General features: G+C 42.2%; 1 protein-coding gene and 1 non-coding gene across 2 annotated transcripts; both read right to left on the bottom strand.

Annotated features, from left to right (window-relative positions):
• Window positions 1-11,091: 11,091 nt before the first annotated feature.
• Window positions 11,092-22,580, bottom strand: TOMM20 (translocase of outer mitochondrial membrane 20). The gene is made up of 5 exons (XM_067711045.1): window positions 22,329-22,580; window positions 17,895-17,941; window positions 17,234-17,315; window positions 14,062-14,204; window positions 11,092-12,314 (listed from the first exon to the last, which is right to left on the bottom strand). The coding sequence occupies exons 1-5, from the start codon at window positions 22,447-22,449 to the stop codon at window positions 12,270-12,272; spliced, it is 438 nt and encodes a 145-aa protein (XP_067567146.1). The 5' UTR covers window positions 22,450-22,580; the 3' UTR covers window positions 11,092-12,269.
• On the bottom strand, window positions 21,754-21,885 carry LOC137209554 (small nucleolar RNA SNORA14). The gene has a single exon (XR_010936098.1). It is a non-coding gene; the product is annotated as a small nucleolar RNA SNORA14 (small nucleolar RNA).
• Window positions 22,581-27,489: the final 4,909 nt, after the last annotated feature.

The following is a 27,489-nucleotide window of genomic DNA, read 5'->3' as shown; positions in this document are numbered from 1 at the left end:
GGGAACCCATGTCCTTTTCTCATTCACTCTTCTTTTTTTTAATACTAATAACAGCCTTTTCTGTCAGACTCCATAAATTTTTTTGTATGTGGAAACTGTCTTTTTAATTAATTCACTGAGCTTTTAATGAGGTGTCCATCTTGTGCCAGAAACCATTCTAGGCACTGGGGATACAGCAATGAACAAAAATCGTAAAAAACAAACAAAACAAAAACACTGCTGTCCTAAAGCTTACATCCTACCAGAGGAAACCACCAAGTAAGTTTTTAACTGTGCATCCTGTTAAGACAGGATATTTATTAACTTACTGTCCTCAAAGCATCATGATGTAGCATGACCTGTGGTTGCGATGGCTCGGGTACAAACCAGGAAGATGAGCCTGAACTCGTTTCTATCATTAATTCAGGTGATTCAGAACAACTCCTGTCACAGTTCCATGCCTCAGTTAATATCCTCTGGTAATATCCTACCTTCCTCATAGCTTTGAGAATTCAATGATAAAACATCTACAGCGTTAAGAATGTTACACAAATGCAGGTTTACATTTTTCATGTTACAAAACTTAGTATTTAAAGAGAGCATTAGATAAGCTAAAATAAAGGAACACTTGATTACTGATGATTCTTAAAATTAGTCAAAAGACTTGTAAGATGAGGCAAGAACTCCAACAGAGGTTGGAGTACCATTTACTTTCAGCCATTATTTACTTCTCTGAAGCAAAATCTTAGGAAGGCAGAATATTCTAAATATCTCTTAAAAGAGATCAGACTTGAGGCACATTGTCAGCCCTGAAAAGGAGCCCAGGAGCATTAGGTGTCCTCCTAGCAGATAGCCTCCCTTGGAGAGCAGCTTCAGGCAGATCTTCTGCATAAAAATGTAGAATGGAAACCAGCCTTGCCAGCCCAAGCTGTTCTGATTTGACCAAGCTCAAGGCCACCGCAGATGAGGTGACACGAGAGGTCAGCGGCCTCTGAGGTGTCTCTGTGTGACTCTCCAATATAGGACAATCCAGAGCCTCTCTCAGGAGGTATGATGAACGTGAGAGGCACAGAGAAGACGAGACATAAGACGCATCCTGAAGATGCGCTGTCTAGGCTGCCGAGGCCTGGGGTGCATCCCAGATGAGGAATCAATGGAACTGAGTGACAACCCCGCCGCGCACCTCCCTGCCCCCCCCCTTGAGATGCCTTGGTGCTCTCAGCTTCCCCACCTCCCTGCGTGCATCCTGACCATTAACCCCATCACCTCGAGGCTTCACAGGGAATGATTTTTCCTTTTTCATAGGAAAGATAATTCTATTTTTCTTAAGTACAGTAAGATCTGTATGACCTTCTGCAGGAGAGAAGTTGCATGTGGCAGAAGAAACGGTCTGTAAATCCTGCAAATTTCCAGTTCAAAGTCCTTTATTTAGAAAGCATACTGGCTGGCCAATTTGCATTTCTACTGACCATCAAGAGAAATACACCCCCTCTCAGAGGCCCAAATGTAAGGACTATGGGCCAACGATTTCTCCGCGAGGAAATTAAGCGTCAGGACACCTCCCCTTCCACTTCTTCCACTCCATGCAAGTTTAGTGTGAGCCTCAGATAAATACCTGTGCCTATTCTCAAAATCAAGGAATATCTGGGTGCAAGAGCATCAGGAAGAAATCTCAAGTTTAACCGAGACCTGAAAGCATCAACAGAAATATCTGAATTTTGCTTGGCATTGTCTTTGATAAAATAAAAGTGTAGTAAAAACATTTAGGCTGACCTCTCATCCCATCCTGAAACTTCTATTTAATTAAAACAATCAGTGCAAGGCCTAGCCCAGAAAGGAAAGCCATCTCTAATTTTGTCAGGTGCTGGAATATTTTAATTCAGGTCAAATAAACGCGTCCATCCTCTTTGATTTCAGTTCAATAAATATTTACTATCTGACTACTGACAAGCCAGAGAAGATACTCAGGATCCAAATAAAAATGAGATCCAGCTCTTATGTCAAGAAAACTCCTGGTCTATCAGGGAAGAAAGCATATAAGCAAATGATTATGTCATTTCACTTTTTGTCCATTTTACTGATGAGGACCCAAGACTCAGAAAGTATTCCTGAGTAATGAAGTACCCAAGAAATTAAAGGACCTACCATCAGACAGCCAGTACATGACAAACCACAATACCTACAACTGAGACTACAGTCCCTCGAAATATTATTCTAAGTAGTAATGTTATTTAAGTGGAGCTTGCTGAATGTCTAAGGTAGTACCTAGGAAGTTAAAGAAAATTTGGAAAGTCTTGTCTTTCATCACAAATGTTTAGTGAGGGCATGGTCATCTTAGCTAGCGTTTTTCCTGAATATAAAGTGAATTTCAGAATGAGTCATCTGTGAAAGTATACAGGATTCCCAGTCTTCCAAGTTCCCTGGACTGCTGTGTAAAGTTCTTCTTGCTCAAAGGATAGGTAAAAAACAAAACAAAACAATCCTGTCCTTTCAAAGGAATTGGGCAGAGTATGGACTGTCCACAGAATAACAGATTTAAGTGATAACTACACATCATTCACCCCACATTTGACAACCTTTCACTGAAAGGATGAACAGTTTGGAATGACTCTGAGTTGCTTTTTTTAATCGTATAAATGCTCCTTCCATGGCTGCCAGATTTGCTTAAAAAAATTTTTTTTGCCTTTTGTTAAGCCAGGAGTCTGTCAAGACATATGAGGAAAACTAAATAGATACGTTCCCTTCTATTCTCAAACTGTGTTACTTCTAACCCAGTGACTTGGTAAGCAGCTTTTAAAATAGACCTCACTGGGGTTTCCCTGGTGGCGCAGTGGTTGGGAGTCCGCCTGCCGGTGCAGGGGACACGGGTTCGTGCCCCGGTCCGGGAGGATCCCACATGCTGCGGAGCGGCTGGGCCCGTGAGCCATGGCCGCTGGGCCTGCGCGTCCAGAGCCTGTGCTCCGCAACAGGAGAGGCCACAGCAGTGAGAGGCCCACGTACCACAGAAACAAATAAATAAATAAATAAAATAGACCTCATCACCCCTCACAATCATGTGCTTTTTTCCTTCCACTTAACCCTGCATGTGTAATGTCAAAGAATCTTTTATCTTAATTTCATTGTGAAAAATCCCCAACTAACTTCTGCCCATTTGAATCTCCATTCATCCATTAAATATTTACTAAGCATTTAAGTATGCTTTATGCTGGGAAATCCAATGGTCGGTAAGACATACGTCCTTAGGATTAGGAGTGGTCTAGTGAGAAAGAGGGCCAAGTTACCAAGAAATTACAGTAATCGTGGTAAATGCCATGGTTAATATCCCAGGGTTCTACAGAATCTCCAACAAAGGGCACCTAACCCCTGCATTTAGGAAGCCTTCACTAATTCTCTCTCAACCTGATGGTAAAGTCAGTGAGGGCAGGGACTATTTTGTTTATCCAGAGATCCTTGGCGGTTAGCACAGGGCACATATCATGTGCAAAAGTCCTGAGGCAACAGATAGGATCCTAGCTGCAGAGGAAGGTACTTCTGGGGGAAGTCAGTTCAGTTTGACCAGAACTTCTGTTTCTGTGTGTTTGGGAGGGGAGGAGGACATGTGACGGATGACGTTAGAGAGTTAATTACTCAGGTCTGATAATAAGGGACTCGGATGCTACATGAGGGACAAAATGTTTCCCAACAATTCCTTAGGCAGCAGGATGGATCAGAGGGGATGAGGCTGTACAGTAACTATATAGAGAAATGACTCAAGAGAGTGACAGTGAGGTCAAGAGAAGTGAATGGATTAGGGACATAGTAAGAAGAGGAGGAGTGAGACTTCCCTGGTGGCGCAGTGGATAAGAATCCGCCTGCCAATGCAGGGGACACGGGTTCGAGCCCTGGTCCGGGAAGATCCGACATGCCGCGGAGCAACTAAGTCCATGTGCCACAACCACTGAGCCTGCGCTCTAGAGCCTGCGAGCCACAACTACTGAGCCCGCGTGCCCAGAGCCTTGCTCCGCAACAAGAGAAGCCACCGCAGTGAGAAGCCCGCGCACCGCAAGGAAGAGTAGCCCCCACTCACTGCAACTAGAGAAAGCCCACATGCAGCAACCAAGACCCAACACAGCCAAAAATAAATAAATAAGTTTAAAAAAGAAAAAAGAAGAGGAGGGCAGGTTTGGGCACTGTTGGAACGTGCTGAGCAGGAAACAGCGGGGCAGAGGGCAGTTCAGAGGAGCAGGTTCAGTGGAATGAAGTCAAGTCTGAACATGTCATCTGAGGTGACTGTGGACATCCACATGGTGCTGAGCAAGCAGGCAGCCATACCCGCCTGCGCTCAGGAGGGGTCATCGGGTACAGGCGCCACTTGGCCACAGAGAATGAAGTCACCCAGGAAGGAGGGAGAAACTGGGGAGAATCTCCAGGAAAGAGATGCCAAGAGAGGAGCAAGTTCTGGCAGAGGTTCACTCCCAGCCCTGAGCCCCAGCTCCCATGGCCTCTGGCTCTCGCCCAACTTCATCCCAGACCCCCAAGATGATCTGCTCTCCAAACTCTGCTCCCACTTATCTGGTCCAGTCTGTGATAGGAGCTCAGAAGTCATGGCAACCTTCCCGAAGCATTACCTTTATGTCAGTAACTTGAGAGATGGCAGAGATTTTTATCTTACACATTGCAAAATTATAAAGCAGAAAGCACACCAAAAAACCTCTCGTTTTTTAAAAAAGATGTAAGATTTCAATGATGTTTTCTGCTTTCAACTCCTCGGGCTCTGTATTCTCACAAGAAATAGGCATCCATTCAATGCGCAACTTCAATGATATAGTGGCCACTTGGTCCTGTTTGCTCATCATGTCTCTCATCTTTGGTGAAAAGTACCCCCATTCTCTAAAAACATAAAAAAAACCCAAAACACTCCAGTCCTCCTCCTTTATCCTATCAAATAGGTAAGGTAGCCAAGTACAGTGCAAGTTACCCTTAATTCAAGTCCTGAATCTTACAGTGAACTAATCTTCAACAAAGGTGCTGAGAATACACAGTAACAGTCTCTTCAATAAAGGGTGTTAGGGAAACTGGATATCTACATGTAAAGAATGAAATTGGACCCTTACCTTACACCACATGCAAAAATCAACTCAAAATGGATTAAAGATTTAAATGTAGACTGGAAACTGTAAAACTCCTAGAAGTAAAATTAGGGGAGAAGCCCCTCAGTATCAGTCTTGGTGATGATTTTTTTTTTTTTAATTTGAACCAAATGTACAAACAACAAAATAAAAAAATAAAAAAATGGGACTACATCAAACCAAAAGCTTCTGCATAGCAACGGAACAAAATGAAAAAGGCAACCAACGGAATGGAAGAAAATATTTGCAATCCATATATCTCATATGGGGTTAATACCCCCAAAACATAAGAGAATTCATACAATTCAATAGCAAAATAACAATAACCCAGCTTAAAAATAGGCAAAAGGCTTAGACAGACATTTTTTTCTAAAAAAGATAACCAAATGGCCAACAAGTGTATGAAAAAGCACTCAACATAACTAGTTATCTGGGAAATGTGAATCAAAGCCACAATGAGTATCACACCTGTTAGAATGGCTTTCATCAAGAAGACAAGAGATAACAAGTGCTGGTGAGGACATGAAGAAAGGGGAACCCTCGGGCACCGCTAGTGGGAATGTAAACTGGTGCAGCCACATGGAAAACGGTACGGAAATGCCTCAAAAAATTAAAAATAGTACTGCATGATCAAGCAATCCCACTTCTAGGTATTAAGCCCAAAGGAAATGAAATCACTATCTCAAAAAGGTATCTGCACCCTCATGTTCATTGCAGCATTATTCACAAGAGCCAAGATAAGGGAATAACCTAAATGTCTGTCAGTGGATGGATGGATAAATGTGGTACACACTTTATAAGAGGAAATTCTGCCATTTCCAACAACACGGATGAACTTGGAACATTAGACTAAGAGAAATAAGCCAGACACAGAAAGACAAATACTGCATGATCTCACTTATATGTGAAATCTGAAAAAAATCAAGACTCATAGAAACACAATAGAATGGTGGTTACCAGGGGCTGGGGGACAGGGGAAAAGGCGAGGTGTTGGTCAAAGGGTACAAACTTTCAGTTATAAGATGAATAAGTTCCAGAGATCTAACATATCTCATGGTGACTGTAGTTAATATTTACCTGAAATTTGCAGGGGGTAGGTCGTAAGTATTCTCACCACTCACACGAGAAAAGGGAACTATGCGAGGTGATGGAGATATTAACTAGCTGGACAGTGGTAACTATTTCACAAGGGCTACAGACATCAAATGTCACACCGTACATCTTATATATTTAATGTAACATACATACACAATTTTTACTTCAATAAATCCTGAATCTTCCACTTACCATGCAACACTGGGCACACCCTGTGTAAGGCTGTAAGGAGTGGCGAGTTAATATGTTCTAGAGCTCAGGGAGTGTGACTGGCACCGTGCACATGTGCCTGGAGCGGCCAGGGCCCAGAGCTCCAGCCCCCTCTTTAAGTCTGCTTGTAGAAGTGACACAGCCCAGTGAGGAGCAGAGACGGAAGGAGCTGTCCTGGTGTGGAGATCCTTGTGCTAATCGTAAAGCTCTTCGTGAGGAGCTAATAAATGCCACTATTTCTCAAGCTTTTTCAAGATGGGTTTCTATACTTGCTACTAGGGTCCTAATTAATACAGGGAATTGTAAAGGAAGCTTTTATAAACCACTGCAGTGCTCTCTGGGAATGGGGTATGGATAAAATTGGTCTATAAGGAATTCCACAGCAGTCCAGTGGTTAGGATTCCGCACTTTCACTGCCGAGGGTGCAAGTTCAATCCCTGGTCAGGAAACTAAGATCCCACAAGCCAAGCACTGTGGCCAAAAAAAAAAAAAGAGGTCTAAAAGAGAATCAGTCTCTGCTGACAACCTAAGTTGTCCTCTTCAAATGGTGAGTAGGTTGAGCAAATGCATGTGTGACGTGAACACTGTCGAGAGGTCACTGAGTATGTTCAGCCTCTCCGGGGACTAGTCTGGTGTACTACTCTGGGTAAACTGAGACAGGCTCTGGTTTTATAACTTCAAAGATGCCCACTCAACCAAGGAACAAACTGAAAGGCCAGCTCAGTCTACTTTCTCATGTGATACAAGGCAGGGATACCTGGATTTGAGGACTTCGGTGAACTTCCAGGGGGATGCAGTTGTTCTGGCTCTCTCTCTGAATGTGCAGAGCACACGCGGGCACACGACACACGGAGGCGCATGCTGAGTGCCAGGCACCACTCCATTTCTCAGATCAAGCTCCAGCTTCACCACAGCCTCTCGTCCCCGTTTTCTACCCTTCACTCCCCACCTCTAGCTTGTCAGTATTATGCCAAAGTACTTGACTCCCTTATCAATATTAGCGGAAATTAAACAAGGATTTAGTACCTCCAAAATTATACAATTTATTATGTAATTTAAATACATAGTATAATTAGTATTTAAACAATCTATATATATGTAAACATTTTATATATATGTAAACATATATATATATATATATATATATGATGCTCCAGAAAACCTGAATCTAAAAAGGGAATAAATCCATTTGATTCACTCAAAGACATAAATATGGAGTAAAAACTTAAAAACTCACAACTTACATGCTTAGGGAACATGATTTCTGTTTAGTTGACCTGTCTAGTCGATGGGTTATTTTCTGAAAAAAATTCCTAAAATGCATTTTTTTAATGGTCTGGCCTATCTTGAACATAAAGTCTGATAACTGATGGTCTGTACTGGGAGCTCCCAAATAATTACATTCTGCTACAGTCGGCAGGTTTTTTTAAGTACATGTCTCACTTTCAGAGTGCTACATACAGTACATCATCTGTGACCTTATCACAGCTGGTGTTCTCTAATAAGGATTTCCTATTCACATTTTCCACTTCACCACTGAGCGTCACCATCTGCGTCACATTCATGACCTGAGACCAGCAACATCACCAAAACCAGGGAACTTGCTAGAAATGCTGATTGATATGTGTTCCTGGCCCAGACCTGCTGGCCAGTGTCGGGCCCAGCAATCTGCTTTAACAAGGCTTCCATCAGAATCAGATGATTCTGATACATCTAAGGCTGGGAAAACACTACTACAGAATCCTCACCTGTTGACACTAAAGCAGGGGTTCTTAACCTGGGATCTGTGATCCCCCTTAAGTCAAAGGCAAATGTGCATTTTCCTGGGGAGAAGCTGCAGAACCGTCAACTTTCTCAAAGGGATGGTAACCAAGAAAATTGATTCTACGTTGAATCATCAAATTCAGCAGAATTCACTTCTGCAGACATACACCAAGCCAAAATTTCCTCCAAGCCTTTTAATATCACGTACGCAGCTGAGGCACAAGCAATAATAAAACTGCGTTTTTTTATGTTACAAGAAAGGAAATTTTGTGTATCTGCATGATATACCAATTTTCTGAAAAATCTCTTCTGCGTTGACATTCACACACACTCTGGTCCACAGGCTGAGTCAACAAAGTCAAAAAGGCAGGCAAGATGAGAAACCGTCAAGTTTACTAAGAAGAGGACTCCAATGTTTACCGACTGCCCACCACACACACTGTACCAGGTTTTACACACTTTACAGAAGTGAGGTGTGAACCTAATTTCTATCTATCTAACAGAACAGCGCTGACACTGCCAGGTAAGCCCCCGTTTTAAGTGCTCTTGAAGTACAAACCGTGGAGACGACAGCGGAGGAGCGCAACAAAATGACAACCAACTGCTGAACAACCGTCGATTAAAACAACTGGCAGCTACCAGAAGGCGGCATTCTACACCCAAGGACATAAAGAAAGCACGAGAAGGTTGGAGAGGCGCCCTCTCGCCACCATCAAGTCCCACACCACCTGAGCGGGCGACCCCAGCTAGAGGACACTAACATCGCAGAGCCTCACCCCCGCGTGAGCGCGGAGCCCCATGGGAGGCTCCGCAGCCGGGGGGGTCTGGCATCGGGAGCGCATTTGGCTGTGAAGGCCGGTGCGGCTCGATCGCAGGAGCCCCACAGGACGGGGTGGAAGGAAGAGGAGACTCCGCTCCGGGAGGGCGCACGCAAGCTCCCTCGCGTGACAACGGCATGACTGCACAGCAGCCTGAGCCCGACCTACCTGCGGGTCTTGGAGGGTCTCCTCGGGAGGTAGCGGCCGTCTGCAGCTCTCTCTGGGGTCATAAATGCTGCTGGCAGACATTTTGGGTCCTTGGTCCCGGAGACCTGGTCCAACCAACAGCCTGCAGGCTCCAGCGCCGGGGCGCCTCAGGCCAAAGCACCCAAAGGGCAGGCACCCAGCCCCACCCATAAGTAGACAGGCCGCCTCGACTGGAGCCCAGGGCCACCTCCTCACACGCCACTAGGCCTAGACCCAGCCCCGCCCAACAGCGGGCGGGCACCAGCCCCTCCCCTTCCGGGCACCGGCAGGAACCGCGCGCAAACCTCTAGACCAGCCTCGGCCACTAGGGGGCAGACGGCAGCGGCCGGGAAACTACTGAGTCTGCAAACACAGCTCACTACCTACCCTGGTCCTGTACTGGGACACACAGGACATATCCCACAGAGAGCCACTTCTCCCAGGTCGAGAAATGTAACTAAGCTACTACGTATAGGTTGACAGAGGCTAATGCAAAGACAGCACACGCGGACGCGGAAGCCAGAGGCACGAGAGGCCATGAGCGACTCCGAGAATCAGCAGAAACGAAGGCAAGGCCTGGAGTTTTCACAGATGTGGAACTGGTGAATTTATACAGATATGGTGAATTTCGATATAAATTCAGTAATAAAGTGGAGCAGCCAATCTACTGGAAAGAGCTCAAGTAATGACTGTAAAGATGATCCAAGAACTCAGGAAAAGAATGGATGCACAGTGCGAGAAGTTCCAATAAGTTTTTAGCAGAGTTAGAAAACATAAAGACCAACCAAATAAGAGTTGAAGAATTTAAGCACAAATTGTGGAACCAAAACAATAGATCTCTGCCCAAGGAAGCATGCCAACGTGCACTAACATTTCCATTTCCAAAGACCTAAGTGTGCTGCAACATTAGTACATGGGAACAACCAAGCTATTATCACTCTACTTAAATCTTGGGTTGAGCACCATTCACCCAGCATCCCCACCGCCTGGTTCCATTACTGTGTAAAACTTTAGATAGTAAACAGTGTTCAGCAATTACTTGTCTAGACGGAAAAAACTTTTTTGGTATTGGTTGTTGTTTTTAACAAAACATAGCTAGCTTTCAAAAGTGGTACCTAATTTTAAAGCACCAAAGCTGTCACTCAAATAAGATGTACTTAGCATAATCAGCTCTCAAGTAAGGATATCACTACCTTCAGTAAGCATTAATGCTGATTATTTCTCAGAAAGCCAAGTGATACCCAGCTTGGGCTGCACTACAGTTCACAAGGGCACATAGTCTTCATTCCCTCCTAAAATAAACCTAAGTTGACCCCTCACACTCCTCCAGCCAGTCCTTAAGTTTTCCTGGGTCCATTCCTCTCTTGCCAAGCTGTCTGCCCCTTGCTCTTTCCCCACCTACAATCCTTCTGACTGTCCCAAGTCCATCCCCCGTCTGGGAAGATGCAGGGCAGAAGAGTGTTTCCTAGCTGCACGGTCAATTACTGACGAATCACCACTATACTGTTTTGGATTTGGGATCCTACTAGGAAAATGAACCTACCAACACATGTTTGAACTAGTCACCCCACTCCACCTCACCCCTCAAAAAGCATGCAGGCTTGTCACTGAAAAAAGCACACTGTTCACAAACCTGGAAGGTTCCTGAGGAAGAGTCCTTTAATGTGCAAGGGACCTAGTCTGATGTTCTTATTTTACAGATGAGAATACTGGAGTTGAGATGTCATGTGGACTTGCCCAAGGCTGGCAGCTATCCAGAGGGAGAAACTAGAACCACATTCCAAACTCATCCCACTACATCCCAACCACCACAAAACCCTGCAGTTAAAGTTTTTAAGAAAAACAAAATGTCTAATACACAGAAAAGGTCTCTCTACATTCAGACAGAATAAAGGCAACCGGTACAACGAGAAATGCTCAACAAACACCACTAAGTACCAAGGATCTTTATTCTCAGGTCTGATACTGAATCTGTGGCTGCAGATAATGTCACTATTTTGAGAATAAAAGGTCCCATTATCTTCATTCTTTGCAAGTCTTCAGCCACAAAGTTATACCTTATTCCCATAACAAGATAAGTGAATCAGGCTGGAAGGGGATTCAGGAGGTACACTGACGATAAAAGCAAAGGGGAACACAAACTTTTACAAGCATATTGTCCCAGCTACCTTGAAGGTTAAATTTCAGATTAATTTACAAAAGTAGTGACAGAAACATGATTTCACTGAAAATCAACACAAGTTATAGCTTAAAAAAAAATCAATTCAGAAATACTAAGTCAGGCAAGCATGCAAAATTCAGAGTATTAAAAAATGCAAGGGCTGGTTGCCCAAACAGATATATCCCTCAGAAAAAGGGATTTGAAAATGCTGAACAGAACCAAAGGAATTAGAAGCTGAATCAGCAGACCAATTCCCTCATTTTATAAATGTGGGCAGACATTAACTGGCAAACCTTACTCAGCTAGATTAAGGGTGTACACAGATCTAATTCCTGGTGCTATTTGCAACTACACATATCTAAAATACAAGGAGATAAATATCCGGAACACATTAGGCTCACTGATATAATCAACGGTGGGAGTGAAGTTACTATAGCACAGCAGCACATTAGACATATTTAAGAGATTAAATGGAAAGAAAGAATCTCTTAAAGATTTTAATGCTCAGTTTTAATACACAATCAAGTTTCCATCCAATCATCTGATGTACAGCAAACTGTACTAGCTTAAAGGAAAAAATTGCATTCTTCAGTTTTCTTCTACACTTTTTTTGGCCTATCAAAACTGAGCATTGGGTATTTTTAATTTAAGTAATATGATGTTATACATGTACATTCTAACTGCACATTTTAGGAATAAACAAAATCCATATCTCGGTAACTGACAGTGTATTTATAAAATCAAAACCTATCAAAATACACTTTTCACTGAGAAAAATAAATAAAACAGACAAATGGATCTACACAAAGTAAAAATTAACTTTGGTAGATCTCAGTGTAGGACAGTCCATAACAAGCGTATTTGCCCTTACTCCCCCAGAGCTGATCATCTTCCAAGTTCAGATTTTTAAAATATTTTAAAATTGAGATTATTATGTTGACATATTTCTCATTCCACATCATCTTCAGCCAAGCTCTGAGCACTTACAATTCTCTGAAAGAGAAAAGAATTTTTAATTTTTAGAAGTATGATAAGCATTTAATCAGGATTCTAAGTTCAACATAAAATGCCCTTTGTATCAAATCTCTGAATCAAATCTTGCTGAGGTTTACCCATACTGAGATATCAACATTTAACACTTCATACGTTGTTTTTATCTGAGAAAATAATGATCATTGTCAGTCCCATCTCAAAATTCAAGTCAACAAAGGAACCATAACATTATATCGTGTTACATGTTAGTCAATTTTGTAACTAAAACCAAAAAGAATTTAAGATCTCTTTTCACTCCCACAGGAAGAAATACCAATTAGTGCTATACTGATCATTCTATCCTCCAAACATTTCCCTTTTCTGCCTGTAAATGGTCACAGTCATTATACAAAGACATCATCCTCAGGTCGATTTCCCAAAAGCACTATGCTATGCTGTCTTTCAAAAGACAGATAATCTTAGAGGATTCTGACAACTGACTGGGAACCACATTAGTCTAAAATAAAAAAGACTGAAACTCCTTGGTTTTCCAACTCTTTCCCTTAAATCCTTTTTTTTTTTTTAAACATCTTTATTGGAGTATAACTGCTTTACAATGTTGTGTTAGTTTCTGCTGTATAACAAAGTGAATCAGCTATACGTATACATATATCCCCATATCCCCTCCCTCTTGCATCTCCCTCCCACCCTCCCTATCCCACCCCTCTAGGTGGTTGCAAAGCACCGAGCTGATCTCCCTGTGCTATGTGGCTGCTTCCCACTAGCTATTTTATGTTTGGTAGTGTATATATGTCCATGCCACTCTCTCACACCCTTCCCCCTCCCGTGTCCTCAAGTCCATTCTCTACGTCTGTGTCTTTATTCCTGTCCTGCCTCTAGGTTCATCAGAACCATTTTTTTTTTTAAGATTCCATGTATATGTGTTAGCATACGGTTATTTGTTTTTCTCTTTCTGACTTACTACACTCTGTATGACAGACTCTAGGTCCATTCCCTTAAATCTTTAGGACCCTTTTCTTTTCAGTCCCTTTCCAATCTAGATGAGTAAAGATTAGTTTAAAGAATTGTAAAGATGAGTTTAAAGAATTAACCAGTCATTTTACTAATTTTTAATTATATCAAAGATGAAAATTCATTTAATAGACACGATATTCCAAAAAGTAGATTCATTCGGGCTCCTTGAGAAGGATTTAAAAGGAATGCATTTTAATTAACTCCTAAGTTATGCTTAACCTCTTATTTAAATGGGATGTAGTCGAATAGCTCCAAACTTGAAGCCCACCTCAGCAGCAGCAGAGACACTGGGGCCTTCAGACAAGTGAGGTCAGAGGGAACCCAGAGCCCTTTATGACCTGACTTCCAAGCCATGCCACCTTGGCTCCTCTGGCCTCTGCCAGGCCCCTTAACTACATGCGTGGTTTCACACAAGAGGCAGAAAGCTAGGTTCAGAAAGTAGCTGGGAGTGGCCTGAATTTGATGATTTGAATACTAAGGCCTGAGATTTAACACTAAGAGACATAATTCCTAATCGACTTCCTGGGCACAATCACTAGATTTTATGCCCCCTCATTTGGATGCTTTTCTCTTAGGGAAGAAAAGGTCAAGCACTGACATCTCCTTTTCATTACATGGAGGAGAGTTTCATGATGTCATCATGTCCACTAGGCTCCTTTTTAAAATGCCAATGTCCCTAAACATTTAACTCTCAGATACTACTCACTTATTTCATAACATTTCAAATCTTTACCTGACTAATTGTTGGGAGCTTAGTCAGAAGCATCTGGAACACTGGTGGTGGAAGAGTTTGCTGCAACACTTGCAGTAACTGCTGTGGCTGTCCACACACAGCAATCGCGTTTGTCAGATGGTCCACACCCTTCTCATATTCACCTGGAAGATTTACATAAACATAACATGAGACTGGAAAAGCCTTTGCCTTTGTTCAAAATTCAACCCTAAAGTCTTCACTGTATCTCCAAGTGAAAATGACCAAAAACATTGTGCAAGTAAAACCTAGAAAATATAGTAAGTACACTCATATAACTGATTAAGAAGCCATGAACAAGAATGAGTCAGATTATATGTACTGATATTGAAGGGACTCCAACACACATACAAAGAGGGGAAAATAAGGTACAGAAATGTCCAAGTTTAAAAAAAAAAAAAGAAATGTCCAAGTTTATTACTATTTATATACTAAGAATACATAAGAAATTGCTAACAATAAAACAATATTTTCTATGAGAATAGAGAACTGGAAGATTGGGGGACTGAGGTAGACAGGCCCAATTTCACTTTAAACTAATCCCTTATACTGTATGAATATCACCACATGTAAGTAGACACCCTAAAGGCCTTTAATCTCTTCTGAACCTAGTCATCACTGGCAGTCAACCTCTCTGCAGATCCAACAGCAAAAAATGCCAAGCAATCCTGGATACATTTACACATTTACAGGACCTCAATCGCAGTCAACTTGTCATCTTGAGCTACCTTCGCACATGATGTTGCTACAACTTCTGCTGACCTGATAGCCAGATATCAAGTAGTATGTTTTATAATACCAACAGCATTGAAAGCACCATATAATCCTTTTATGACAGAGCAGAGGAAGAACAAACCAAGTGTTACAAGATGGAAGTCGCCATTTGGTATGAAACACTGCTGTGTTGAGCAGAATGCTCTCGTTTCCCCAATGCCTAGGCCCTCCCTCTCAGGGAATTCAAGGTGCAGCCTCAAGGAGACGTGAAAATGTTTCCCTGATTGGTAGCTAACTCATTTTCTGTTGTAGACTTTTTCACTGGTTCTCCTACTCACTGATTTTTAATCTTAGTTTGTTGGCAATTTAATGTAGGGACTGTGCCATTTGTAACTCTTTCCGTGAAACTGAACAAATTCTGATTATGTCAAGAAATTATTTCCTGAGCTTCTGGGTTGGTGAATACATCGAAGTACTAGGAGGGCGGCACCTCCAGAGAAGGCGTGGAAGTCCCCACCCCCTAACCCTACGCCTCTCTTCTGTCTGGCTGCTCCTCAGTACTATCATCTATAATAAACCAAAAAAATAAAAATTAAACTTAAAAAAAAAAAACAAATATAATAAACCAGTAAACAAAGTTTTCCAGCCCTGAGTAAGAATGTGACCAAACAAGGGAGTCAAGACTCTGGTAAATGAGGAGGAACTGCCTCCACCTAGCATTTCCACTTGAAGTATTCAAACTGAAGAAACCATTAACTCTACAAAGAAGAATTAAAAACGGAAAATATAAGACTTAGGTCTTCCACATAAGATGGGACTTCCATCGGGGACACAATGGCTCCACTGACTTGGAAATTAAGATGCCACATGGCCAGTGAATCCTCATGCCACTGAACTTACAGGCAACAGACGGGATCACACTGTTGTCTGAGGATATGAATTCCGATTACTGAACGGAAATAGAGTGACTATACCAGAGGGTTATGTGTAGAACACAGGGGATCCTCTGAGACACCTCCTAAAACTTCTAAACACACTGGAAACCACTCATGAACAACCACAGCAATTCAGCGCAGTGAAACAAACCGCTTCCCCTCTGCCCTTGCAGCTCCAATCGCATTCACATATCCTGAGACGAGCTCTTGCCCAGCTAAGCGAGTATGCTTATGGAAGACCCCTGGACGCAGGAGGCCTTGCCAAGCAATAACGCTCACTGCCTAAGCTGCTTATGCTTTCTCATGGCTTACTTTTCCCAAATTCTAACCACCTGAGTCTTCTACCTCAGGCTGGGTTGGTAGATTCCACCAGAAGAAAAGGCAGCTTGGCAGCTGAGTTAAGTACCCCTCTGGGTGTGTTGGGCTGAAACGGGAGCAACATACGCCTGGGAAAAAGAACAACTCTTCTCTACCCTTCCTTGACCCCCCCGTCCCCCCACCACCATGAGTTAACTTTTCTTTTCCATCTGGATCTAAAGGCTAAAGACAAATTGACAGATGCCCACAGTACATGGATCTCCAATATAACCCAAACATACGCTCTATCCTTAGACACATATCATTATACATGCTTTTCTTTTTAGATATTAAAGTAATACAGTCATAGCCTCTCAAACGATCCTAATGAGGATTTAAGTGCTTTACCTTGCCCTATGATTAAACTTCATATTTTTCTTATACCGTGAAAAAAGTCAATTATTTCCTAGCAAGACGTTTCCATTTTAATTTATAAATATTAGCAGCTTACTATACCAATCAAATAAAAAACAATTACTGCCTCCCTTACCTCTCTCAAGAATTATTTCTTATGAAACAGGAGACATGATAAAAAGTAATATCACCATCGCAAACCTTTAATGTCTCCCCATAAAAAAAAAGGGAAAAAAACACCCCACAAATGACCTGCATCATGTAGTTCAATACTATCTAAATCTATTATAACAGTGAGAATAAGAAAAACAAGTTGACACGTGATACTTTTTTTATTAATGACAGAAACTACTTCAAAGCTACTTTGAGATAAAAGCTAATTTGACAGTAAAAATATTTATAAATACTTCTGAACAGGTAAATTAACCTTCAGCCTCCTCTGGGACTTATTATATTAGCCATTCCTTCCTATAAGTACTAGAAAAGACCTGAAGGTTAGATGAAGGAGTTGAGGGAATTACACTCCCAGATATTCTTTCAGTCACTATTTATATATTACACTATGACTGTATTCTCTAAAGTACTTAAAAGCAACCTCATTTGTAAAGATTACTTGTCCTCATATTATTAAATGTCTCATATTATTAAATGCCTAAAAACTTGTCTTGAAGTATTTACAGTATCTTTTTAAACAACAGCCCACACTACATTAAAAAAGCCACTCACCACCATAAGTTTATATTAGTGTGAAGAATTTTGCCTTGTTTCCTAGTCTTCTAATGAATATTAATTACCTTGAGCTAGTAACTCTTCACCAAGCTGTATTTCTTCAAGGAAGAATTTCTGAACGGCTTCAGCATCTTTAAGGTCAGGTAACTGTTTAGAAATAGAATATTTAGTAACTGATACCAAAATTACTCCAGGAATATAAACAATACAAAAAATCATGCCACTAAAAAAACCTGAATAGCTCATTATGAAAACTGACAAAAAGAAATTCACTCTTCAACAACACTCGCAAGGATTAGAGGTTAGTATCTACATTCAAATAAATGCAAGAAAAAATACTTTTTGATCAAAGTGATATTTGTTCTTAGAAAACTGTGAATCAAACCTAAAGTAAAAGGTAAAGAGTACAGGGCTTCCCCGGTGGCGCAGTGGTTGAGAGTCTGCCTGCCGATGCAGGGGACACAGGTTCGTGCCCCCGTCCGGTCCGGGAAGATCCCACATGCCGCGGAGCGGCTGGGCCAGTGAGCCATGGCCGCTGGGCCTGCGCGTCCGGAGCCTGTGCTCCGCAACGGGAGAGGCCACAGCGGTGAGAGGCCCGCGTACCGCAAAAAAAAATATATATATACATTTTAAAACAGAAAATCAATGTCTGATACCAATTAGCATTCTCAAAATACACATTTGAAGTAGACTGTAAAATAATTGTTTCTCTAAAAGAGATTATACCTTGGAAAGTCCAGCTCTCTCCTTGGCAAGCTTCTGTTTCTTTCTTCCTGCAAGAAAGGTAATATTTTCATTTCATCATTATTAAAATGGGAATCAAAGGAAGTCTAACTGCTGTGGCAGTCATTCATTCTATTTGCAAAACATGCTTGACTCAAGCTCTCTTCTTGTGATTTGTCAGGGTCATAAAAATTGTTCTGGTCAATGAGCTATGGACACTAGGACATTTCTGGGCAGAAGCGCTTTCCTTCCCTCTCAGGCACCAGGATGAGCAGTTTACAAGATGGAGACACTCCCCCAGCTGGGTCTCTTGAGTAATTATCATAAGCAAAGCAAGCCTCTCCTCCCACCTTCAACCTACACAGGACATGAAACACGAACAAAACTCAAGCCACTGTTGTTTCGGAGCTTTATTGCTGAAATATAACAGACTCTGTCTTTACTGACTTTTGAAAACTACCTGGCATTCTTAAATAGGGAAAAAAACAAAACAACAACAAAAACAAAAAAACAAAATAAAACCAACAAAACCCCCAGCATTTGACAGTTTTCTTAAAAAAAAAAAAAAAAAAAGCATAGTTTTTATGCATTTGGCAAAAATAAGAGGGAAGAAGGGTAGCACTCAGAAATGATTCTTAATTCAACTACTGCCAGCTAGTTAAGAAAAAAACCCCCTCTGCCTAAAGTTTGTAAGTTGTTTTGGTTTTTTGTTTGTTTTTTGATATGAAATAGCAATACTACAAATCTTAGGAGTAAGTGATGCTGTTTAAATCTGTTAGTCAACCCTTAAAACCAAATCAATAATAGGACACTAACAGTATTTTAAGTTGTTGTTTAATTGTACACCCTGTGTGAAAGAGTGTTGGCACAAGGAAGCTCGGGCTTCCTTTATATCCTAGATCTTCCATTGACTAGCAGTGTGACCTTGGGCAAGTTACAGTTAACCGGTGTCTCCCCTTCTCTGTATGTAACAACTGGTTTATGAACAATACCTGCTTCATAGAGTTGATATGAGGATTAAATGAGTTAATGTATTTTTAAACAGTGCCTGGTTGGTATCGTGAGATATAAACATTCACTGTATTGACGGTGCAAATGTCCTCTTAAAACCTTAAAGCATTCTATAAATCCAAATTTCAATACATGACTAAAGAGGCAGTGACCTGTTTGCCTAAGTGCAGAGACAGATGGTTAATTTACTACAGTCAGGGAACCTTTTCTTACCTACACTTACAAACTAGGTTTAACCACACCAGTGTCTCTGGCCAACTCTAGCCCCCAGATTACATAAAGTGCTACAACTCCAAGGCTTAAAAACTGTCTTAGCACTTTCAACAAAAAAAAATAGATTAAAGCTATCTTACATATTATTTTGAAGACTGCCTATTTTCCCCACCAGCTACCTTTGCTAGGTGTTCATCACCGGGCAACTGTGGGGAAACAGAACGCATAATATATTCTACCCCCAATTTGCTTAACTAAGGGTTTCGTTCAGCCCTCTTCAGGCAGAAAATAATGACTGATAACCAGACTATATTAACTAATTACTAAGTATCACGGTACAGCCTAGTGCTGGGAGGGTACTACAACTAGAAGAGAAAGCCCTCACAGAGGAATTGGACATGGAACACTTGGATGTTAAGGGTAAGCACCTGTTTTAGATGTTACATGCCAGACACTATTCTAAATGTTATTAATTAGTTTATTTTATCCTCATAGTAACCCTATTATCATCGCCATGTTACAGCACCTCAGAAGTTAAACCTGGAAAGTTTGTGGAATAAACAGAGAAATACAATATGCTAAGTCAGAATTATGGAAAATGACAAAAATGATAATGAAACAGTATTAGTTTCCAATCTTACAGGTTTTTTTTTTTAAAATGGAGTGGAGAAGAACGCATGATTGTTGTTGAATGTTTGATAGTTACCAAATTTTAAGATCGCTTAGTTGCTTTAAATTTATAGCTGTTAAGATTAAAATTGTGGTTTAATTTATAAGACAATTAGCTTGTATAAATTTATAGCTATAAGATTAAAATTCTGGCTTTACTTTTATAAGACAATTGTTACATTAACTTATTTTCAGGGACAGTATCAAATAGGATCTCTGTGACAAAAGGACACAGAACACACTGAAAAACCAAGGAGTTACACATTCAATCAGCAAATCGACTCAAGATTTGCTAGAAATCAGTCCAAAGTGCTACTGTGTAACCTAACAAGTTAAAACAGACTAAAAAAAACTACATAAAATATGAACTTACAAAAAGTCCCAAATCTAAATCATTCTTAAAGCATTCATTTAAATGAGAAGGTTACTCAATATATCTTAAAATGATGAATCATTTTACACAGTGCTGTATAATGAAAAACATCTATAGTTGGCACTATAATTTGTAGATTAATTTTCATTTATTAGTGATTATTTAGATATAAATTATGCTGTAGGAGTTCTGGTAATCTGCTCTTACTAATGGAAGGTTTAAAAAAAACTGAATAAATTAGAATCCCAGATCTAACCTCAAACCTATTTTAAACATCTTAACTCTCTTCCTTAAAAAAAAAAAAATACACACACACAAAACAAAACCCCAGAAACACTGATTTGAAAAACGCTGCCCTTTTATTATAGATGTAAATATTCTATTAGGAATTAGGCTAGAAAAACACGAAATTAAACTAAACTGAAATCAATTTCGCTCCACAAATACAAAACGCCATCAAGTTCTTAAAATCGGTCAACCATACAGACTTTAAACAGACTGCAAAATTACTCTGAATAAGGTTTACCTGGTAAAGAAAATATCAAATAATTATATTCATAAACAATCTTCAGCGTTCATCCATTACCATGTGCCAGAGGTACTGTACTAAACTCTACGTTATACTATTTTACAACAGAGGAAAACTAAAGGTTGAAATCCGTTGCTCAAGGGTTATTCAGCTACTAATTCAAGCCTGACCACTTAAGTCACCAGGATACTGCTGAAACTAGAAAAAAAATTTATGGATTGAGGATGATGGAAAAGAAATTCTGAAAATAACAGATTTCTCAATTTGTCCAAAATGCTAGTTTCATGATTTCTTCAACCAAAAATTCATTTTCTCAAGGTTTAACAATAGAACTGTAGTGTTTCCAAAGAAAAAAAGGTTAATCCATTCTTTACAGAGCTCTGCATCCACGCCATCACCCCCCAGCTATTTCTGAAACTACAGGAAAATTATCTAAATTCCAACAGTTACACTTACAGCCAGCATTTACAGGGCCTTCTCCATGTCAGGAATGGTGGCAGGCACCTCAAATATTTTAATCTTCAAAAAACCAACTAGAGGCATTACCTGATTTTGCAAGCTAAGAAAATTAAGACTCAGCCCAAGATTATGCTAATCTGTGACTAACCTGGGCCAGAAAACTCAGTGTCTGAATCCAAAACAGCACTATTTCCATTACTCCACCTAACCATAAATAAAATAAATTATCTCCATATCCCTTTCTTCCTGGGACATAGGAGAGCTAGAATCAGATATCATATTGTAGATGGTATAAGAGCACCTTTTCCAGTAAGGTAGTCACTAGCCACGTGTGACTATAGAACATGTGAAATGCCTTATTTTAGCTTAATTAAGCAGTAAATCATTAAATAGGATACTCACTTCTTCGTACTTCATGGGCTTTAATAACTTACATATAAATTCTAATTTTATGAACTGTTTTGACTGAGCAACCTAGGTAAGTTACCAAAGTTATTTTTTAATGCAACAAATTTGCCCTTCTATTGCTGCAAACGAGCATACCTCCGAAATTCAAAGATCACAAAGGTTTTGGTGACACGATTCCCCTCTTGTAAATCTCTCTTAAAAGATGTCGCAGGTATGAAATAAGACTGAGCCACAGAAGCAAAGCCCTTTGGACTCCCCTGCAATCTCTATAGCATTCACTCATATCTTGGAAGCCTTTAGAACGAAGCTACCAAGAGGGTTTAAGAATGCAACCTTATCGTTTGAGAACGATACCGAGCTGGATTTGCAGATTTGGTCTCAAGCACAAATTCGTAATACAAAAAAAACTCCGCAACTTTCGAGCTAGAAATAGAGGTTTAGAAAGATCAACAGCAAAAAGGACCACAACCTCCGCCCTAAATCATAATACAAACAAATATGCATCTACACGCCGAAAAGTGTTTGGGGAAAACAAAATGGGAAAGCTCCCTCCTCCAAAATGGAGGGACTCGTGCGGGGCACAAGGGCCGGGAGCAGCCCTGGGAGCGCGCGGCCAGCGCCATCACCTTTCTCTGGCTTGTTCGCTCGCCGCCCCAGACCCGGCAGCACCACGCGGCCGCCCAGCACGCGGCGGCCCGGCGAGGGGCAGGAGGGGATGGGGACGCCGGGGTGGAGTGGGGAGGCATCAGGCCCAGGAGACAGGGGACCCACTCACGTTCCCGCAGCCTGTTCTTGAAGTTGGGGTCACTCCGCCTCTTGCGGTCGAAGTAAATGCAGTACCCGATGAAAAGGGCCCCGCACACGCCGGCGGCGATGGCGCTGTTCCGGCCCACCATCTTCTCTCCAACGAGGAGTGGGGTCGGCGGCGGCGGGGCCCGCGAAGAAGCCGTTGGCTCACAACTCTCGGAGCGGACTGCGCCGCTGAGCCCCGACGCCCGCCGCGAGGGACGCGGAAAGGCGGAGATGCGTCACTTCCGGCCCCTGTGGCCGAGGCCCCCTAGGATGTCCGCGGCAGTGCCTGAGCGGAGGCTCCCGCGCTGCTTCTGCGCCTGCGCAGGGGCTTGGGCGCCGACGCCGCCGCCGCCGCCGCCGTCGCCGTTCGCGTAGGAGTCGGGATTTTGCTGGAGGCCGCGCACTCCCGTAAAAGCCGCTGAGCGTGATGTAACCAGGGCGGCACGTGGCGGTCGTGCGCAGACTCCAAAGCGTGTGTAGCCGACCTCCCTACTTGTGTCAAAGAAGGAAGGTCGCTGACCACAAATGCTTCATCTTTTTATAGAATGCAGGTAACGCGTGACTCTTGTTTGAATTTAATGGAATTTGCTTTTCAAGTTCAGTCACAATCCGTTGTGCCCCAAGGACCATAATCATACGATTAGTAGCTGGCTGGTCAGAAGAGTGAAACCATACGATTTCAAATGATGTTACAGTATAGCCTCAGGAGTGGAAGAAAATTAAATGGAGCGATTCCTGGAAAAGTGCAACGGGTAAGAGATTGAAGGAAAAACATAGAAAACGTTGAGTTGTCAAGTTGTCATAGCCACTGAAAACATTATGTATGTAGTTTAAATTTAAAGAGGCAGAGGCGGGATCCTCTTTAAAACCTTGGAGTGATAGGCATGTGTTTTATTCATAGTGGATCCTGACAGTTTAGGCTAAGGAGATGGTTCCTGATGGGGTCTGGCCGGTTGGCACTACTCTGTGTATTACACGTCAGTGTGCCGTGTGCTAGGAGGGGTAAGTTTCGGTCTCCACAGGGAGGGAACAGAAGCTCTGAATTTGGGATTCTCCCAGACCTCTCCCTGTGCCCCTCGTCTTTCCCTTTGGCTGGTTGTTTTTTGTTTTTTGCCCCACGGGACTTGGAGGATCTCAGTTCTCTGACCAGGGATGGAACCCAGGCCCTTGACAGTGAACGCACTGAGTCCTAACCACTGGACCGCCAAGGAAGTCCCTGGCTGGGTTGTTTCTATTTTTGGCTGTGTTGGGTCTTCGTTGCTGTGCGCAGGCTTTCTCTAGTTGCGGTGAGTGGGCTTCTCACTGCGGTGGCTTCTCTTGTTGGGGAGCACGGGCTCTAGGCGTGCGGGCTTCAGTAGTTGTGGCTCGGGGGCTCGAGTGCAGGCTCAGTAGTTGTGGCACGGCGGGCTCAGTAGTTGTGGCACACGGGCTTCGTTGCTCCGCAGCATGTGGGATCTTCCCGGACCAGGACTCGAACCGTGTTCCCTGCATTGGCAGGCGGATTCTTAACCGCTGCGCCACCCGGGAAGCCCCCCTGGCTGGTTTTGATTTATATCCTTTTGCTACAATAAAACTGTAATCATACGTATGTTCTTGAGTTCTGAGTCCTTGCAGTGAGTTATTGAACCTGAGAGGGTAGTAGGAACCTCCAAATTAGTAGCTGGCTGGTCAGAAGAGTGGCCTGGAGACACCACCCCTCCCCCACATCTGTGACTGGTGCATGAGGGCAGTCTTGTAGGGGACTGTCCACTTAACCTATTTAGTTTGGCTCAACTCTGTGGTAGTTGGTGTCATTAGTTATTGCAAGGGTACCTATGGAAACATTTAGCTGGAGCTCCTAACCTAGTCCAAAAGCCTACGAAAGCCCTTCTGCCTGGACCTGAGACCCTATAAAAGACTGGAAATTAGATCAAAGGTACATGTGCATTGACAGGACTGCAGTGGGGTGTGAAGGGGCATATGCACCAAAGCAAAGCAAATGATTGAGATCAGAGGATTGCACACAACAGGAAAAAAAAGCTTTTCCTTATATCCTGCACACATACAGATTCTTCCTATCCCAAAAAGTGTACCTCAACTGATACAGGTAGGTCCTGAGCCTCAGGGGTGTTGGGACAGAAGACTCACAAGGCCACACAGATGACATGAGGCCTCTTGGAAATCTGAGACTGTGTCCATTAGATTATGACTCTGAACAAAGAACATGCTGTTCTTCTGTATCCCTGTGTTGTACAGAGTAAATACCATGTAAATGGGAGGCCACTGCTATGAGTCCAATAAACCAGGCACCACATTTATACAAAGCACAGTTAGTGCAACACCCGTGCCTTTGAATCTCTCAACCACACTACAGTTTTTAATACTTCTTTTTTTTTACATTTGTAACATACCTATAAGCATAGAATCCTGAAACAGAAACAGCCTGGAAATCCCTGAGGCATGTTGCTTGTGAGTGGAATCATTAATCGGTTGTGGAATGACCTTAGTGGACCATCACCAGTGTTTTAAATAAAATAGGATGGGGGCTTCCCTGGTGGAGCAGTAGTTGAGAGTCCGCCTGCCGATGCAGGGGACGCAGGTTCGTGCCCGGTTCGGGAAGATCTCACGTGCCGCGGAGCGGCTGGGTCCGTGAGCCATGGCCGCTGAGCCTGCGCGTCCGGAGCCTGTGCTCCGCAACGATACAGGCCACAGCGGTGAGAGGCCCGCGTACCGCAAAAAAAAAAAAAAAAAAAGGATAAAAAATATCAGATGGCAACATGTGTAGTAAGGACCGGTACTGTCTTGTGAACTTGTGTGTCAGTTAAATATACCAATGTTTGTACTGATCACAGTGTAAAACTAAAGCTATTGCAGATCACAGTCAAAAAAGAGGGAAACCACTGATCTAGTCCAAGCCCCTTATTTCACCAATCAGGATATTTAGATAAAGAGGTTGAGAGGCTTGTCCAAGGTCATGCATGCACAGCCAGAGAGATGGGTCAAGAATCAGATGTCCTTACACCCCACTCCAGGGCTCTTTACATGAAAACCTAAAGACCAACACTCTATGTTAAGGACACTAAAATTATATCTGTTTATATACACTAAAAAGCATATAAATAAAATATACACTATAAAGAAAATACACGACGAAATTATAGTCTATAGAGATAGTCTATGTAGTCTACAGATAAAGCATCTTTATATAAATTTAACTGGAAATATATGAAAAAACGTTCAAGAGCTATCAAGTGACAAGTATTTACTGAACCCTACTTATGAAAAACAAGATTCTAAGCACCGTAGAAGATACTAAGCATAAAATATCCAGTCCTTGGATACAGGAAAATGGAGCTCTTTCTGCTTTCCACAGAGCTACATATTAAAGATCCATTAGGTTTTTCCTGTGCTACGCCCAAAAGACAGGATTTTCAAAATAATCACCAATAACTCAGTGTCCCCCAGTTCTCTTACTTAAGTAATAAGATGCGTGTGTAACAGATCTGCCTACCTCAGATCAGGCCCCTGGTTTACCGCCACTCCTCCCTCCTGGATACAGGCCCAGCTCAGCAAGGTTTGTGGGAGGGGGCACCGGCTATATACCACGAGGTTAAGTCCCAAGGAAATGGAGGGGTATTCCTTCTCTTTGTTGAACTTTATACCTTGTGACTTCATTACCATACTTTTTCAGCAAATGTTTCCTTTAAACACGATTTTTTTTTTTTGCGGTACGCGGGCCTCTCACTGTTGTGGCCTCTCCCGTTGCGCAGCATGGGCTCCGGACGCGCAGGTTCAGCGGCCGTGGCTCACGGGCCCAGCCACTCCGCGGCATGTGGGATCTTCCCGGACCAGGGCACGAACCCGCGTCCCCTGTATCGGCAGGCGGACTCTCAACCACTGCGCCACCAGGGAAGCCCTAAACACGATTTTTTAAAAATATTGTTTCATTCTACTGAGTGATGTTAAGAATCACAAGTTTTGGGTTTGGTGGCGCAGTGGTTAAGAATCCACCTGCCAATTCAAGGGACACGGATTTGAGCCCTGGTCCAGGAAGATCCCACATGCTGCAGAGCAACTAAGCCCGTGCCCCACAACTACTGAGCCTGCTCTCTAGAGCCCACAAGCCACAACTACTGAAGCCCATGTGCCATAACTATTGAGTCTGCGCTCTAGAGCCCACGAGCCACAACTACTGAAGCCCATGTGCCATAACTACTGAGCCTGCGCTCTAGAGCCCACGAGCCACAACTACTGAAGCCCATGTGCCATAACTACTGAGCCTGCGCTCTAGAGCCCACCAGCCACAACTACTGAAGCCCGTGTGCCGTAACTACTGAGCCTGCGCTCTAGAGCCTGCAAGCCACAACTACTGAAGCCTGCACGCCTAGAGCCCGTGCTCCGCAACAAAAGAAGCCACCGCAGTGAGAAGCCCGCACATCACAAGAGTGGCCCCTGCTCGCCGCAACTAGAGAAATCCCGTGCACAGCAATGAAGACCCAATGCAGCCAAAATTAATAAATAAAAATAAATTTATATTAAAAAAAGAAGAATCACAAGTTTTCCTGGGAGAATATTTTTCAAATTAAAAATAAAAGTAAAAATCTGCTTTATAGCCAATTTACCAAGAACTTTAATAACCAGTCTAATCACCAATTAAGAATAAAAAATCAGAGCAACAGTTGATACAGAATCCCTGTTGGTTAGTTATTAGGTTGATGAAATAAAATTAAAACCCAGAACTCCACTTATCCTAAGTGCAAGAGGAAGAAAGAAAAATGAGTGGCTATTATATACCAAACCTCAAAACTTTACTTCTTAGGGATTATGATTTGACCTTAGATCAATCAGTATTCCCACTTTAATTATTTACTTTGTCTAGATACAATCAGTATTAAGGTTACTTCACTTCCTTTAAATTTACTCACTTTTAAATTTAGTCTCATCCCAAGTAATTCTTAAAATAACTCTCTGAAGTGTTAATTATTTCCAACATATGGTAAAATAATACATAACCACTAAAATTCTAAATGTTCACCCTACATCTAAAATCATCTCTCATACCATCAGCAGTGATGACTGATCTGCCTACACCTTGAAACAAATGATTCAAAGGTACTATTGCAATGTGAATAACTGAAAAAGTGTCCATGTTTCACAATATGTAA

This window comes from Pseudorca crassidens, chromosome 16, assembly GCF_039906515.1.
Source record: "Pseudorca crassidens isolate mPseCra1 chromosome 16, mPseCra1.hap1, whole genome shotgun sequence".
Lineage (NCBI taxonomy): Eukaryota > Metazoa > Chordata > Mammalia > Artiodactyla > Delphinidae > Pseudorca > Pseudorca crassidens.
Note: the sequence above shows the minus strand (reverse complement) of the source record. Positions and strands in the feature narration are given on the sequence as shown.